General features: G+C 29.8%; 1 protein-coding gene across 1 annotated transcript; it reads right to left on the bottom strand.

The window, feature by feature from the left end:
- Positions 1-9,770: 9,770 nt before the first annotated feature.
- LOC120273171 lies at positions 9,771-12,285 on the bottom strand. The gene is made up of 6 exons (XM_039279814.1): positions 12,190-12,285; positions 11,990-12,096; positions 11,128-11,237; positions 10,966-11,034; positions 10,078-10,254; positions 9,771-9,985 (listed from the first exon to the last, which is right to left on the bottom strand). Exons 1-6 carry the CDS (start codon positions 12,283-12,285, stop codon positions 9,771-9,773), a joined length of 774 nt encoding a protein of 257 aa, XP_039135748.1.
- Positions 12,286-16,041: the final 3,756 nt, after the last annotated feature.

The raw sequence follows: 16,041 nt of genomic DNA, 5'->3' as shown, positions 1-16,041 counted from the left end.
ATGAATTCACATTGAAAAACAATTCACTAATTCATTCATTCAAGTACTGAGCATTTTTACAAAAACATGACTGACATGCCTATCTGGCAACACACTAACATACATGTAGAAAACAAACAAACTCTAATACAGTAAAAGTAACTTCAAGCATCTAAACAAACAACCAAAACAAGTACAACAGGTTGAGAAACATAGAACCTGATCAAGGTTCCAGTTCCAATGCTTGTGTTGTATCATTGACCTACTCTAATCAGTAGAATCTCCAACACCTCTCTCTAAATGTTTTTACTTTTTTTATGAATTTATAGAACAGATAAGTATGTAATTAATTAAATAATTCTAGGAAAAATATGGCCGAACGTCTCTTTTCGAGAGAAGAGGAGAGTGAATTCAAATTAATTAATTATTTTTTAACCTAAAATTTGACCAACATAAGTGACTTGTACACATGGCAGTATTCTACTGACTGGAAGGTTTAGAAATGGGTGTCGTTATAGGTTTTAATTTTGAAATTACTCGTAGGTGAGGCAAACGTGTGGGTTTAAATGTACCGTTAAAAATGACCTGAAAAGTGACTCGTACCGGGATTAAGACACTGTGGTTCTACGTGGATGGAGCTTATTAGATTGTCGGTTTGAAAGTGGTGAAATTAGGGTTGGGGATTTTGAATTAATTGATAGGAAGGGTCAAAGTAATGTTCAAAGAATCAAAGTTGAATCTTGACCGCTGGTGTCCACGTGGTATATCTAACGGTGTATATATTGCGTTTGATGCCTCGGGATTAGTGTTCTTGTGATGAGTCACCCTCGGGTTATCAATGCCAGGAGCCTTTGCTGTCCCGTGTATGGATTTCATTGGATTTATTATTATTTATTATAATTATTATTATTTGAAAATATAAAAATAATTATTTTTTAATAAATAGAGTTGTTAGTGCAACCGCACTATTATTGGCATAATTTGACACCAAGGCAGATGACGTGGCAACCATGGTGATAAGGCATAATTGATTACATGGAGAGTATGGTAACATGGCAAGGAGACTTGGGGTGCAAGGCAAATCATCTTAAATATGGTGGAGCTATTTTTAGTAAGTCTACAATATGGGGCCAAATATCTTGAAGATCTTGGTGGTATTATTCTTGGTAACTTGTTAACTTGAAGACAAGATCATATCAAGACCATACTTGGAGAGATATGATTAAAGACTAAATATGGTGGATCTTATTTGAGAAAATATCTATTTATGTTATGTTATGAATGAAGGAGATATGATTTGAAGAATCCTTGATGATTAAATTGATTGATTGAAGATCTATTATTGGGAAGATTTGAGGACCAAACTTGGGTGAATTGAAGATCAAGTTTGGAGAATCTTTGAAGACCAAACTTGGAAGGTTGAAGATTAAGTTTGGCAAGTTCCATGAAGACGCACAAGGATGTGCGCCCCTTGTGAGGGGACTGCGTGATGAGGAACTGAGGAGGTAGGCTAGTTGCTGGTAGTCGGGATTGGGAGATTTGGCTGCATCGACTTGGACTAAGCATGACCGGGAGGTTGATGGGTCTTGAGGTTGTCTTCAACGTAACCAGAACTCAGTCAAGTCAGCAGTCAGGGCCATGTTGCAACTTATGTTACAACAGGAGTTGCAACAGCTAATTTCGAAAGGTGTTTAAATTAGTAGCCGCGAAGATTCTAAAAGAGGTATGTGCTATATTTGGGACGTTGAGGCGTCTATATAATCTACCTTGCTCGTAGATTGTAAGTGTGACTCGTGGAGGAGAGTGTGTGAGCACTAGACAATCTAGAGAGTGTAGTGATCTTTATTGTTGAGAGAGTGAGTGACAAGTGTTTGTACTCATGTATTTTCATCTCTATTAGTGGATTGTTTATCTCCGGGCTTGGCCCTCCAGACATAGGAAAGTGGATGCCGAACTGGGTTACCAATCTTGTATGTCTCCTTCTTGCTTGGTTTGTGTGATTGTTCTTTGAGTATTTTGAGTGTTCACTAAACACAAACCACATCACCGAAACTAACAAGAGTTGTTTTTAATAACTTCCAGTTGGAAATAATTTATTTATTTTTATCAATTGCTCTCTAATGTAATTCATTTGAATTTATGTTTTTCTTTTTTTTTTCTTTTTTTACATAAAAGCGGAACATCTAAATTTTATATATATATATATATATATATATGTTTAAGTAGCACCAAAATATTTGGTTCTAAGGATCATGAGTACATTTCTATTAGCTCCTACTTAACTTTCACTCAAAATCTTGATTTGACTATATAAAGTATCTCATGTCGGTTTGAATTCAAGATCATATTTAATTAGTGCTTAATCGAAAGGACAATCATCAATGCATAAAAAAATAATAATAAAAAAAATTAGTGGCACATGAAGGCAACCAAAAACATGGGCTGCCATATGAGCAATCTCTTTGTAAAAACAATCTCAATTCATCCCTTAAAATGGTCAAACAACGTGATTAGTTTGAGTTCTTATCTTTAATTAAATGCCAATGCATTGTGCCAAGCTGTTAATAGATTTCACAATTACTTAACTACTTTATTATTATATTAATCAAAAGGTCAATGTCTAATCACCAATCAAAACACATCTATGAAAAAAGTTTGAGATTGAATGCAATCCAAACATTATTTAAAGAAATCATACATAATTTCAACAGAACCAGAATTTACATTTCTAACTACAATTACTGTTTTATATAAGTCCAAATCCATACATAGTACCAGCATTTACCTTCGGCCTCCTCTTCTTTTATGAGAAAATAACGGTGGATGCCGAAAGAATTCCTCTCTTCTTGTTGCACATGGTTTCAGAATCTCTAACTACTTTATCGGCAATTGAAGTTGTTGAACAAATCACATAACCAAAATTACCACAAGTGTCTGCTATGAATTCCCTGCCATTTTTATCTGCAACTGAGCTTGTTGAATGGCTTATGCATTTAAAATTCTTCCTTCTGCGTTCCATAACAAAAGTATCAAAAGTATCGCGACTTGCTTCGGTATTATTGTGCTGATTAAGATCAACAAGAACTACCCGTCTTTGTCCTCTTACCATGTCTTTGCTTTCAAGAACCATTTTCTTTGCACCTCTTGCATTTTGCCCAAGAATAGGATACTTTGAGTTTGATGCATATCTATTCCACGGCTTGTATTAATTGGAGTTGCTGTTGTGACCCATTTTTCGTATTTGTTGCATTAAAGTAGCAATGTTCTTCTGAGGGCTAGTATTTTAATGGAGGAACAAATGTGTTTGGCGGTCCCGGTTGAACACAGCTCTTTGCATTTGCATGTGAGACATGTTTGGTATTCTTTATTTGGCGCTTTTTTTTAAAATAATATGATTTTTTATTTAATTATATAAATAGGTATATTTTAAATTATTTACAATTTTAGGTAAAATGGTAAGGGTGATACCGATATTAGTGTATTTTGTTAGAAAACGGTATGAAATATACTAAGGGCCCGTTTGGTGGACAGAATAGGATATGAATGGATATGATATGAGGACTGGATAGGGGTAGGAAAGGATATGGGCATGATAAGCGCATGTCTTATCTGATGTTTGATGCGCACCAGATAAACCATTAGATAGCATTTTGTTATCCTATTTAATGTTTGAAGTGGACCGAATAATGACAGGATATAATGACAGGATATAATATGAATGGTATGTTTTCAGTGCATTAATCTATCCCCTTTTTCATTTTTTTATATATTTTTAAAAATTTTATACAATTTATCTTTTTAACCCTTTATTTGTTCTTAATTACATTTCTGTTTTTAATTACTGATTTTTTGCACTTTAACCCCATATTTCTTTTGTAATTATTTCAATAATTTATTTGTGGTTTTTTTATACCAACTTTTTTTAACAAAAATTGCTATTTAAATATAAAATATTATTTGAAATTAGAATTATTATTGTTAATCATTAAAACGGGAATTATTATTATTATTTTTGAAAACATCAATAAAATAATTGAAAATAATTCTCCTTATAATAATTATAATAATAATAATAATAATAATTTACTAATAATAATAATAATAATTTACTAATAATAATAAAAATAATTTTCAAGAATTATCACTCTAATAATAATCAAAATATTGATAAAATAATTTAAAATAATTCCCACTCTAATAATAATAATTAAATTATTACTAAAATAATTAGGAATAATTCCTTGTTTAATAATAATGAAATCATCAAGAAAATAATTGAAAATAATTCTCCCTATAATAATAATAATAATAATAATAATAATAATAATAATAATAATAATAATTCCCATTTTAATAATTAACAATAATAATTCTAATTTCAAATAATGTTTTATATTTAAATAACAATTTTTTTTAAAAAAAAAATTGGTTTAAAAAAAACCATAAATAAATTATTGAAATAATTACAAAAGAAATGTGGGGTTAAAGTGCAAAAAATCAGTAATTAAAAATAAAAATATAATTAAAAACAAGGAAAAATTATTGTTTACCCCTCATGAATTTCAAATCTTCCCAAACAACCCCTCTAAGTTATGAACATCCCAGACAATCCTTCCTTTTGGTTTCACTTCATTTTTACCCCTTGCAGCTCACATTGTCTAGCTTTGTTTGAGTGAATTCCAGCCTTACCCTTGGCAGTAGTGGGAAAAGAATTATCCAATCACATCATCTTTTTAAAAATTGTACTTTGAACCATTTTTCATCTTGGACTCTTGGAGTTTTATTGTTTCCCACTTTGTGTTTTGGAATTTTTCATTCCATTTGGTGTCTTGGAGTTTTTCTGGTTCCCCTATAAGGTGTCTTGTCATTTTTCCATTTTCATCCTTTTGGCCATTTGTGTGACCTTGGGGACCATCTCTTCCTTGCCAAGTTAACACCATGGAATCACACGTGTAAGTTTGCATAACAAAAGACAACCAAAGAAAGGATCTCATTGAACACAATATTCTCATTTTGGGTTGCGTTCAAATCATGCACATTCTCATTGTTGATCTTCTTCATCCATTCCCAACTTGTCTCCCTACTTAGAGCATGACCTTTGACTTGCATGAATTGAAATGAGTCTTTTAATTTGTAGCCAGTGTGCGATGGGAGTTTTCCTGTTTCTGTTTAAGTTTACGCTTTTTCGTGTAACTTTGGTCTTTTCTGTATAAAAAAAATTGTTTCTGTTTAATAATATTGGTTCTTGTTTAAGTTATAGGGTCCCGTTTAAAATTATTATTTCCAGTCTAAGTTAACAAGTTTACTTTTATCAAAATATGTTAATGGGTTTACTTAAACAATAACTAATATAGTTAAACAAGAACAAATTATCTTAAACAGAAAAGACCAAAGTTATACGAAAATGTGTAAACTTAAATAGAAACAAAGTTTTCTAAAAAAAAAAAGACTTACTAGACACATGTTAACATATAATGTGAAATTATAACACACATTCTCAATGACCTATCTCTGACTAAGCATTAATGATTAGTTATGTTGGTTACAAATACTTTTGTCGCGCATTTTGGAACTATTGAATGTATTTTATTTAGTATATTCAAAGTAGTTAATGCATGTTGATTAAGTATGGTTTCGTATGAAATCTTTTTAAACAGAAATAACTAATGATAAACACAAAAGGCTTATATTAAATGATAACAACATTATGTAAATAAAAATATGTATGAATAAATGAAAATATAATATATTAAGCATGTAATCACATAATGTTAGGGGGTGTTTGGATGCCAAGATTGGAGTAGGAGTGAGGGGGGAGTGGTTGTAAGCCCTTCTTTGGGCATACATCAGTGGGAATGAGGGTGGATTGTGGAAGGAGTGAGACTCACCTATGTGAGTGAGTCTCACTCCCCAAGAATTGGGCGGATTGGCCAAGATTGGACAGGGAAATGACATATATGCCCTTCTTTATGTCTTTTTTTTTGCTTGGAAACATGATTATTCCATTGCCATATATGGCAAGAGAAAATAAAGAGATGGCAAGGAAAAATTTTCATATTATTATTATTTTCAATGTTATTACACATATTTATTTTGATAATTAATTAGTTAATTTTTTTTATGTGTTACACAAATATAAATAAAAATAACTCATTATAGTTAATACCATTAATTACTTGCTAATTAATAATATTAATATTTGAATATAATACTTATAATAAAATTATAGTATTATAAAATTAAATAGTTATTTCTTATAATTAACTAGTTACATTTTTTCAATGTTTTAAAAATTATAATTAAAAACAACTCATTATATTTAACACCATTAATTAATAGCTAATTAATGATATTAAAATCTCATCCCAAAAATTAGAATGAAATTATATTATAATAAAATTAAATATTTATTTTTGATAATTAAAAAATATATATAACTAAAAATAACTCATTATTATATATACAATATCATTTATATGGATGAGGGACATAAGTGTCATTTTACCATATCTACTTTCATTACTTTTTCCATTCCCAATAAATTACACTCTCCAAATCCTACCAACCAAACACATCATTCATTCTCACTCCTCCTCCATTACCCCTCATGTCACTCCCAATCCATTTCTCCCCCAATCCACTCTTGGCATCCAAACACCCCCTTATATGGCATGATGTGAGGATCAATCAATCATGCCTTCTTTAGTATGATTGAGAATCAATCAATTATGCATTTTTGTTATAATTTGAGGATCAATCAATCATACCAAAAATGTTTAATTGATTGATTGATTCTCAATCATACCAAAGAAGGTGTGATTGATTGAATCATACAATATTTTCCTTGCAGACTATCTCTTCCTTGTATGACTCTCCTTTATGTTCACATTATTTGTACACATTAGGATTTTCTGTTTTTGCTCAATTAATGAAGTTTTCACTTAATATTTTATTTTTGTATTTAATCTTTAATGTTACCAGGGATTCAGATTCAGCTTCTGCGTTAAATTAAACAAAACGTAATAATGTTAAAAGATAACCTTTAAAATTAAACAATAACGAATATTATTAAATAATAACAAATTATTTTAAACGAAAAAGACCAAAGTTACACGAAAAGTAATAAACTTAAATAAAAAAAGAGTTTTCTAAGCAAAAACAACTTACCAGACACATGTTAACATACAATGTGAAATTATAACACACATTCTCAATGGCTTATTACATACTTGCCTTCGAGCGATGACAACATGGGTCCTAACAACGCTTGCTTCCGAGAAGATCTTATAATGAACCCTCGTCTGATCAATCTGGAGTTTTGTTGTTGGATATTGGACAACGATTTACATGGACATGGATTTGTTCTTGCGTATTTGATTAGGTTTTCTTTTAATTACATTTGATAACGCTTAACGTACACCATTTTCGCTTAAAAACACTTGTTACAGTTTACACTAATTCGTTAACGCTTAAATTTTAGGTTCTTCACAAGCGTTCGCTGTAGTCGCTACCACGTTGCTGGTCACAACCAAAAATCTTGCATCCTATCGATGACTAAGCAAAAACAATGATAGTTAAGTGACATAGTAACTATGAAACACAAAATAATTCTAATTTAGCATGAGAATACATGCATAACTAAAAATAATAATTGTTAAACAGGAACTAGAAAACTTTAACAAGAACCAATATTGTTAAATAGGAATAAGTTTTTTTAACAGAAAAAACCAAAGTTACACGAAAACTCGTAAACTTAAACAGAAACAAAAATTTTTAAACGGAAATAACTTACCTAACACACATAATATAACCATGTCAAATTAAAGGGGGAAACATACATTACACAAATTAGACATCACCATGGAGTAAACACACATGTGAGATTGCATAACAAATGACATGTCCAAAGAAAAAAATATCTCCTTAAATACAACATTATCGCTTTGGGTTGCATAGATAGAGAAAAATGATAAACAAAACCCTAGTCATGCCTAACTACCAGATCAACCCATAATCACAGCATAAAAACCGAAAAATCTTTCTTTGTAACCGATTACATTACAAATCAAATGGCAAAAAAAACTAAAAAAAATACATTCACAGATCTTCTTCGTTTGTTCCAACTTACCTCCCTACCTTCGAGCGCAAACTAATGACTTGTATGGAATGAAAACCGGAAGTTCTCCTACGGTTGATCAGTCGAATGATAATCAGACCCAAGAGAAGATGTCCAGGAATGAGAAGCTTGGCGAAGAGGTGAAAGATGAAGAGGCGAAGAGAGGACAAAGGTTGCGCTAGTAATGAAGTTATCTCGGGTTCCTCTCCACTTATATCTTACCAGGCCAAAGTGGTTACAGTCAAAGGGCATTATGGTCATTTCAAACCATGTGATGGTTGCCACAACTTCCCAAGCAAGGGATATTATCGTCCAATCAATCCAAAACTAACTCTTTTTCACACCGTTACATGTTTGAGGGGTTTGAAAATAAGTGGATTCAAAAGGAATGGGTTTTTAGGGATACTCAAAATTAAGAGGGCAAACCGTACATATTGAAAACTTCTAGGGTGTTTTTGGCAATTACCACTAAAAACAAATAAAGGGTTAAAATGATAAATTGTATAAAATTTTAAAAAATATATAAAAAATTAAAAAGGGATTTATTGTCCGGTTTTCAGTGCATTAGCACTGAAAACGGGATGATAAATCCCATTTTCATTAAAAACAATTTTTTTAAAAAAATTAAAATAACAAAAATGGTATGCTTCATACTGTTTTCTACCCAAACACTTAAAACGGTATGCGTTTTCTAACAAAATACACTAACACCGGTTTCACCCTTACCGTTTTATCTAATTTCGTAAATAATTTAAAATATACCTATTTTTGTAATTAAATAAAAAAACACATTATTAAAAAAAAAAGCCTTATTTCACATCTCTGTGCCAAGGGAAATTGTTCTCGCTTATTGATCGATGCAGTTCTTATATGTGCATTCACCTTGGATGTTCTCTCATCCTCCCTACAAATATCAAATCTACTTACAATGTATTCCATATGAACTGCTACTAATTTCATTTAAATTTTGAAAGCAGTCAAAAGCATATAAAGTCAAAGCAAGCATGATGTATTCTATGATTAGACATAAATGCCCCTAGAGTGGGGTTTTTTTTTGCTGAAATAAAACTGTATTTTCTATAATTCTAAAATAAAAAAATAAATAAAATAGTAACAAAAGAAATTTCTCCAATATTTTTAGGAAATTTACTTTTTTTTTTTAAATTCCGTGAGGGCATATCTAGCAATGTGGTGAGGATTTAAAATAACAATAATAATAACATTTTAATTTAATATATAATGTGAAAATATCATTGCATGAGGGCATTTTTGGGAAAGTAGTGAGAATTAAAAGATTATACATAATATAAATAAAGTAAATAAATCATTTTTTTAAAAACAAAAAGTGAGTGTTGACTAAGGGAATAAAAAAAACCTCATTAAAAATGGAGAGAGATACAGTAAAACCGTAGAATAAGAAATAAAAAAAAAGTTATAAGTTGTTGAAAATAGAAAAGGAAAAAAAAAACAACTTGACTATAAATATTAGAAAGAAAAACAAATCAATATGTTTAAACTTAAATTTATTCTATAAAAATTACAATGTTTGTTTAAAAAAATTACATATAAGGAAAATCAAAATCATCGAATGACCAATTTATAGTAGTAAAGTCATCATTCACAAATATATCTTGAAGTTCCTCATTAGTTGGAAGAGGGTTGCTATTGTTCTCATCTAGGGAATGCCTTCCTCATTAGTTGGAAGAGGGTTGCTATTATTCTCATCTAGGGAATGCCTTAAGTTATTATTCATTGGATCCTTCATCTTTTGAAAGTCTACATTTTGGACAATTTGCTCTTTTGCAATTTCATTTGATCTATGATGCAATCCATTATATGTCGAAATCTCATCGAGATTTCTAAAGTTGTTACTTGGTTGGGAGTTTAAAACTGCATTTAAATAGAAATTTCATTCAATAGATTTATCAATATTGTCGATGAATTGAAAGTAAAAAATACAATAAAAAAAAAAACAGAGTTACCGTTCATTGTTAGTGAGTTATTTTCAGTTATTTCCGCTCTTAGGCCTTCAGGTCCTTCACTCAATCCGAAATGCACTTCATTATTTGCTAGAGTCTTTTGGATAGATGCAAACTCATTTGTTAGTTGTCTTTGATCACCAAAAGATCCAAAGCCATTGATTGGTTGGACATTTACAACTGCATTTAGGCAAAAGCTTCATCTCTTATACTTGTTAACATTGTCAAGGAAATGAAAAGTTAAATAAAGAAAAATTACTACTGGCCCTGGTCTAAATTATCTATCACATTTTTATGCTTTACATAAAGATTAAGAGGGTTATTAAAACTCCTAAATTTTAGAAAAAAAAATAGTATTATAGGAAAATTTTACTCTTGTGTTGTGATTATTTACTTTCATTTGAATACAATTAGTATGCGCTCTCTTTTTAAATAACCTTTGTTAAATAAAGTGGATAAATTTGGAAAAAAAAATCATAATTAATAAGGTAGAATTATTACAATTGATAACTAATTTGAAATAAAATAAAAATATTTAAAGTGGCAGTTAGTTTGGACAAGAGGTAGCAGTTATTATTGGTTTAATATTTAAACCTATGAAACTGACATTATTATAATTATAATTTTTTTTTTGACAAATACAACAAATACATATACATTAAAGGGCATGTATACAATAGAGAATTGATTATTCAACCCATGTGTCCTCACCCTATTGGAACGGAGATTGGGTTGTAAGCCCGCACTCATAGCTAGGAACCCTTTCGTACCACTACATTCAGCGTGTTTTGAACCCGAGCAATAAGGGTCCCGCAAACCAAACCTTTAGTGGTGTGGTCAGTGTGATTGATATTAAATCCTAAGCTTCTATGTGGGTTGTTGGAATAATACCTGGATTATTGAAGTTGACATGATTTGCTAAGCTTCCAACATTATTCCTTATCAGTTCGAAGGTTGAACCTTTGCTCAAATAAAGATTGATTAACATCAAAAACAAACAAAAAAAAAATTAAAACAAACATTTGAATTTAAATGTTAATTAGATAAATTTACCTTCCATGGATGAATTTAATTGATTGATCCCACGGAATCGAGGCTCAACAATCAAAAGTCTTTCATAGTGCTGCTCCAAAATTCCTTCTTCAAACTCAACCTCATAAATCCTAAAACAATAAATCACACAAATTAATCAAACAAACATTTATTTAATTATCAATATCAGCCAACAATCTCTTGGTTTAATGGCGCTGACTCCCTTTTATAGGCCACCTGTGTCTATGTCTATAAAGATTTGCACCTCAACTCACGTGGAGTGAGGGCATAAATGCATTGAGGAATTAACTTCATCCTTGTGCACGGCCCTAAGACGTTACTTATCCATATTTTATAAAAACGTTAAAAAAAATTATGATTCCCCAGTCATAAGGGCGAAGGTTCTTTTTTTTTTTTTTCTGTTTTTTAAACTATGTAGTTTCTTCATTTAACAAAAATAGGAAAAACTGTTAATGATATTAATTTTTTTATTTGGCAAAAGCAAAATTATCATTTCATTTAAAAATTGGGCCATGTGGCATAATTTTTTTTCCCCTTTATAATTAATCCCTCTCAAAATTTCACAAAGGAAAAACCTAAAAATCATATGAACCAAAGAAAATTATGTTTACGATTATGCTGTTTTTAGGCCATGTGGCATATTTTTAACTAGATGGACAATTTTACCCCTGCCAAATAAGGAAGATTTAATACCGTTATTTTTTTTTTCTTTTTATGTTATCCGGAGAAATCACATAGATTAAAAATGAAAAAGAAAACAGAATTTATATCTCTATTTCGTAAAATTGGGAAACCACAAAATTTTCTCTTTAATAAAATTTTCCTTAAAAAAAAAAAATATCAATGTCAAACTATTACTTACATGTTCACATGTACTTGGCCTCTAGTGAAATCATCTTCTCCAATCCAAATAGTATGTTTGCCATGTTCAGGTTCTTTTTCAATACCCATCTCAGGAACTCTTTTCAGCTAATATCACATAATTTAACATAAACTTTAGCTATATATGTATACACATTTGTATAATAAATATTGAAAAGGTTTAGTAATTCATGGAGAAACCTCAACTCTGAGAATACTTGTTCTTCCTTTCATGAAAATTGCTTCCATGTTTAAAATATCATCAAATCTCATCTCTAGCTTCCTTTTCCTGCCCATCCTGATTTTTAATATTTCCCAAATGATTCTTTTCTTCAAATAATAAAATATTGCTAATAATTTAATCTCACCATCGCTTCTTGTTTCTTTCTAAATAAAATGTCACAATAAAAAAAATGATTATAATTTTTAATATGTAACTCTAGCTTAATTTAAAAATGATAACAATGTTCAAAAGAATAATGATGGTCATAAAAGTTTTTTAGGTTTTGCTTTCTTTTTTTTATTAAAAAAATATAAATTGTTAAAAAAGTTTTTTTTTTTTTTTTAAACTAGGCTTTTAGGGTGAGATATTGGGAAGCTTATAAGAGATAAACCTTTGCCAATGAGTGTTTTTTACATATACAAAAATCAAACTCAAAATTATTTGCTTAAACAAATCAAAAATCTATTTGAGTTAATGTAATTAATTTGATATACATATAATAAAATAATTATATATTTCAACAACATGCAATATAAGAAATAATGTTGCTTGAATGGAAAGAGCAAATTAAATATTTTAAAAATATAAAATAACTATTATAGTAAAATATATAAAAAATCAACTAAGTATCTTAAACATGTAGTTTAAAGTTCGAATCTTTGTATTTGATAAAAAAAACATGCTGAGAAAGGTCTATCTTTCCATAGCCATGGCTCTCACCCTTCTAGAAAACCAATGGGTAAAAGATTGATGTTTATATATATATATACATATGTGAGGATGCGTCCTTTAGAGACCTTCCACAGTAGTAGTTAGATTTGTATCTAACAACACTATTCATTCATGTACATTAACTAATAGTAGTTAACAGTATCTCACAGTGCTTAATAGCATTTGATGATGTCGCAACAAATAATTAATAGTAAAATTTGTAAACCACTTCTATAAATAACAACCGTTAAATTATGCTTTAACGGCTACCTTTAAACATCCCTAGAAAGTTAAATACATACCTAATACACAAATTAAATATATCAAAGAAGGGTTAATTTATTTATATGAAAGATAAATAAGAGTAATATAACTCACCTGCCAAGAACAAATCTTGAGTTTCAATGCTGGCACGTGCGAAGCTTTGGTGTTCTCAAGTTGATTTCTTGTGTCATTGCATTCAACTTGAATATTATTATTATTATTATTGTATTCTCAAGTTGATTTCTTGTGTCATTGCATTCAACTTGAAAATTATTATTGTTATTATTATTATTTTCTTGATATGGGATTAATGAATTTTGAACCTATGTTTCACTAATTCCTCTATTTTGAATACTATTATTCCCTTGATATGGTATTAATGAATTTTGAACTTGTGATTCACTGATTCCTCTATTTTGATCAAGCACCCTTCGAACAGGTGTTATAAAATTTTCTTCATCTCCTAAAGATAATCCTATAGGTCCTGTTATTCCTGTATTTGATCTCATAGTCTCCCATCTGCACAAAAAAATATATATATATTAATAATTTAGAGAAAGAAATATACATGATTTTTTTTCATATATTTTTTATGTAGTGATTATTTTACACTATGATGTTATTAGGAATCTTGGGCTAACCCAACAGTAACTACCCGCTTATCAACTTTGTCAAAAAAAAAAAAAAACTATGTTGTTGTTGGATGTAAAACTCATACATTAGGATAACAATTTTACTTTTATAGCTTCATTATTCCAAGTTAGACCAGAAGAAAAGTTCTAGTCATACTCCAAACTATTTAGAGTTTAATATAACCAAAGTTCAGGTAAAACTAAAAGTTTGAACTTAAAATAAATTCATAGAAAAGTATAGATTTATATTTTTATTTAATCAATATCTTTATCTATTATGATATATATATTGTTAAGTCTGATGACGTGGATTGGTACTATTTGACAAGCCAAGTTATGACATGGCAAGAGGAAGGTGATGTGGCATGTGGTGACTCATCAAAGGAAGAGGTTACAAGGATGATGATGTGGCAAAATATTAATGAAGCTTCAAGGGATATGAAGATCAAGGTGGAGATTTTATTTAGAAGATTTTCCTCTCATTAAAGTCATGTAATGATAAACTATTTTTGGAAAGTGCATCAAGTCTATTTCACATGCCTTCACCCATGTGTGAATTAAGGTTTGAACTCGCCTCCTTAGCAGAACACAAACACATTATACAAAATGTCATGTACCACTAAACCAAACAGTCTTTAGCAACTAACCTAATCCTAACATAATCAATATCATAAATATTAACAAAATAATTTATATTTAATCATATAATTTATTTTTTTACACATTGATTACAAGAACTAGAAGAAGTGAGTTACCTCACATTAGACTATCATCAAAAACATAATTTCACATGAAAAATTTTCAAAAGAGAAAAAGTGAATATTTTGCAACCAAATGTGACATTTTTTTTTTTACAATAGGTGACAAGTGTGTCCCACTTAAAGTTTTTTAAGGGACAAGTAAGTACGGAGGTGCACTAATTATGGTGGCTTATCGATTATCCATGGGTTTATTAACTCGATCAGGTGTCATATGGGGTAATGAAAATTTACTATATTCACGCCCAAAAGATTTGTAAGAACTATACTAAACTAATAAATCGCCCAAACATAACATGCAATCCTGGAGAGGAGGAATACAATGCCTTTTATAGAGGACCCACATGGGATCTATTTGAATAGTACTGTAAATAATACCTAAGCTCAAGAACAATGAATGAAAAGTATTGCTACAATACTATGGCCTAGGGTTTTGATACTTTGCCTACCCGCCTTACTACACAGTAGTTGTCACAATTTTTTATTATTTGATAAAAAACAATTTACCTAATTCACACTCTACATAATCAAATTATATTGCTAAAAAAATAGTTTTTAAACAGAAACAAAACAAAATAATGAATTTCAAATCCAAATATATCTCTTTGAATTGGATCAAAGAAGCAACAAACGCCTCTGTGAAACTTACCAATTATACCATTAATTTAGAAATATATATATATATATATAATCCATAATTTTTTTTATTACTAATTAAATACATCAAGCCTTTTTTTTAATGGATGTGGACAAGCTACAAACCATCAATTTTTATGTTAAGAGAGATTTGAACCTTTAACTTTGGACTTATGAACGAATTAAAATACCAATTATCATATTGTAAAGTTGATTATCATGTTATAATAACTCCTAAGTACTAATCAACATAAAACTCCTAAGTACTAATCAACATAAAACAATATATAATTTGCATATGATGTACGCATACAACAATGAAACTGTAATACACAAAAACTTGAATGCTCGGAAACTATAATTTGGAATCAATTTTTCAATTTTTTTTTCCTCTCTAAAATTAATCCTTCATTAATTTTCATCAAAGTGGAAAGTTTATTTCATAATTGCTTTTTTAATCAAAGCCAAAATCCCAGCATGTTAGATTTCTTTTTCTAAAAAAATTTTTCAATTTAAAAATTTCAATCTCAAGATAAATCTATAAAGTTTAAACCCAGAGATATACATCTTGTAAAAATCAAAAATAATTCAAAAGATGGCAGCCCTCCAAAAATCATTTAAATAAAATCTCTCCTTCCAATTTTCAAAAGTATATATATATCGTTTTTGCAAAACGAGTTACAACGAACTAAAAAGGAGAAACAAAGATTAAAACGATAGATGAAATGAAGAGCAGACGTCTTCAAGCCAGCGGGGTCGGTCACGCCCTTGAGCGAAGAGGGATAGAGAAGGGTTGGCACTCCCAAAGTGCGCGAGATGATCTGCAATT

This window comes from Dioscorea cayenensis, chromosome 12 (assembly GCF_009730915.1).
Source record: "Dioscorea cayenensis subsp. rotundata cultivar TDr96_F1 chromosome 12, TDr96_F1_v2_PseudoChromosome.rev07_lg8_w22 25.fasta, whole genome shotgun sequence".
Classification (NCBI taxonomy): Eukaryota; Viridiplantae; Streptophyta; class Magnoliopsida; order Dioscoreales; family Dioscoreaceae; genus Dioscorea; species Dioscorea cayenensis.
Note: the sequence above shows the minus strand (reverse complement) of the source record. Positions and strands in the feature narration are given on the sequence as shown.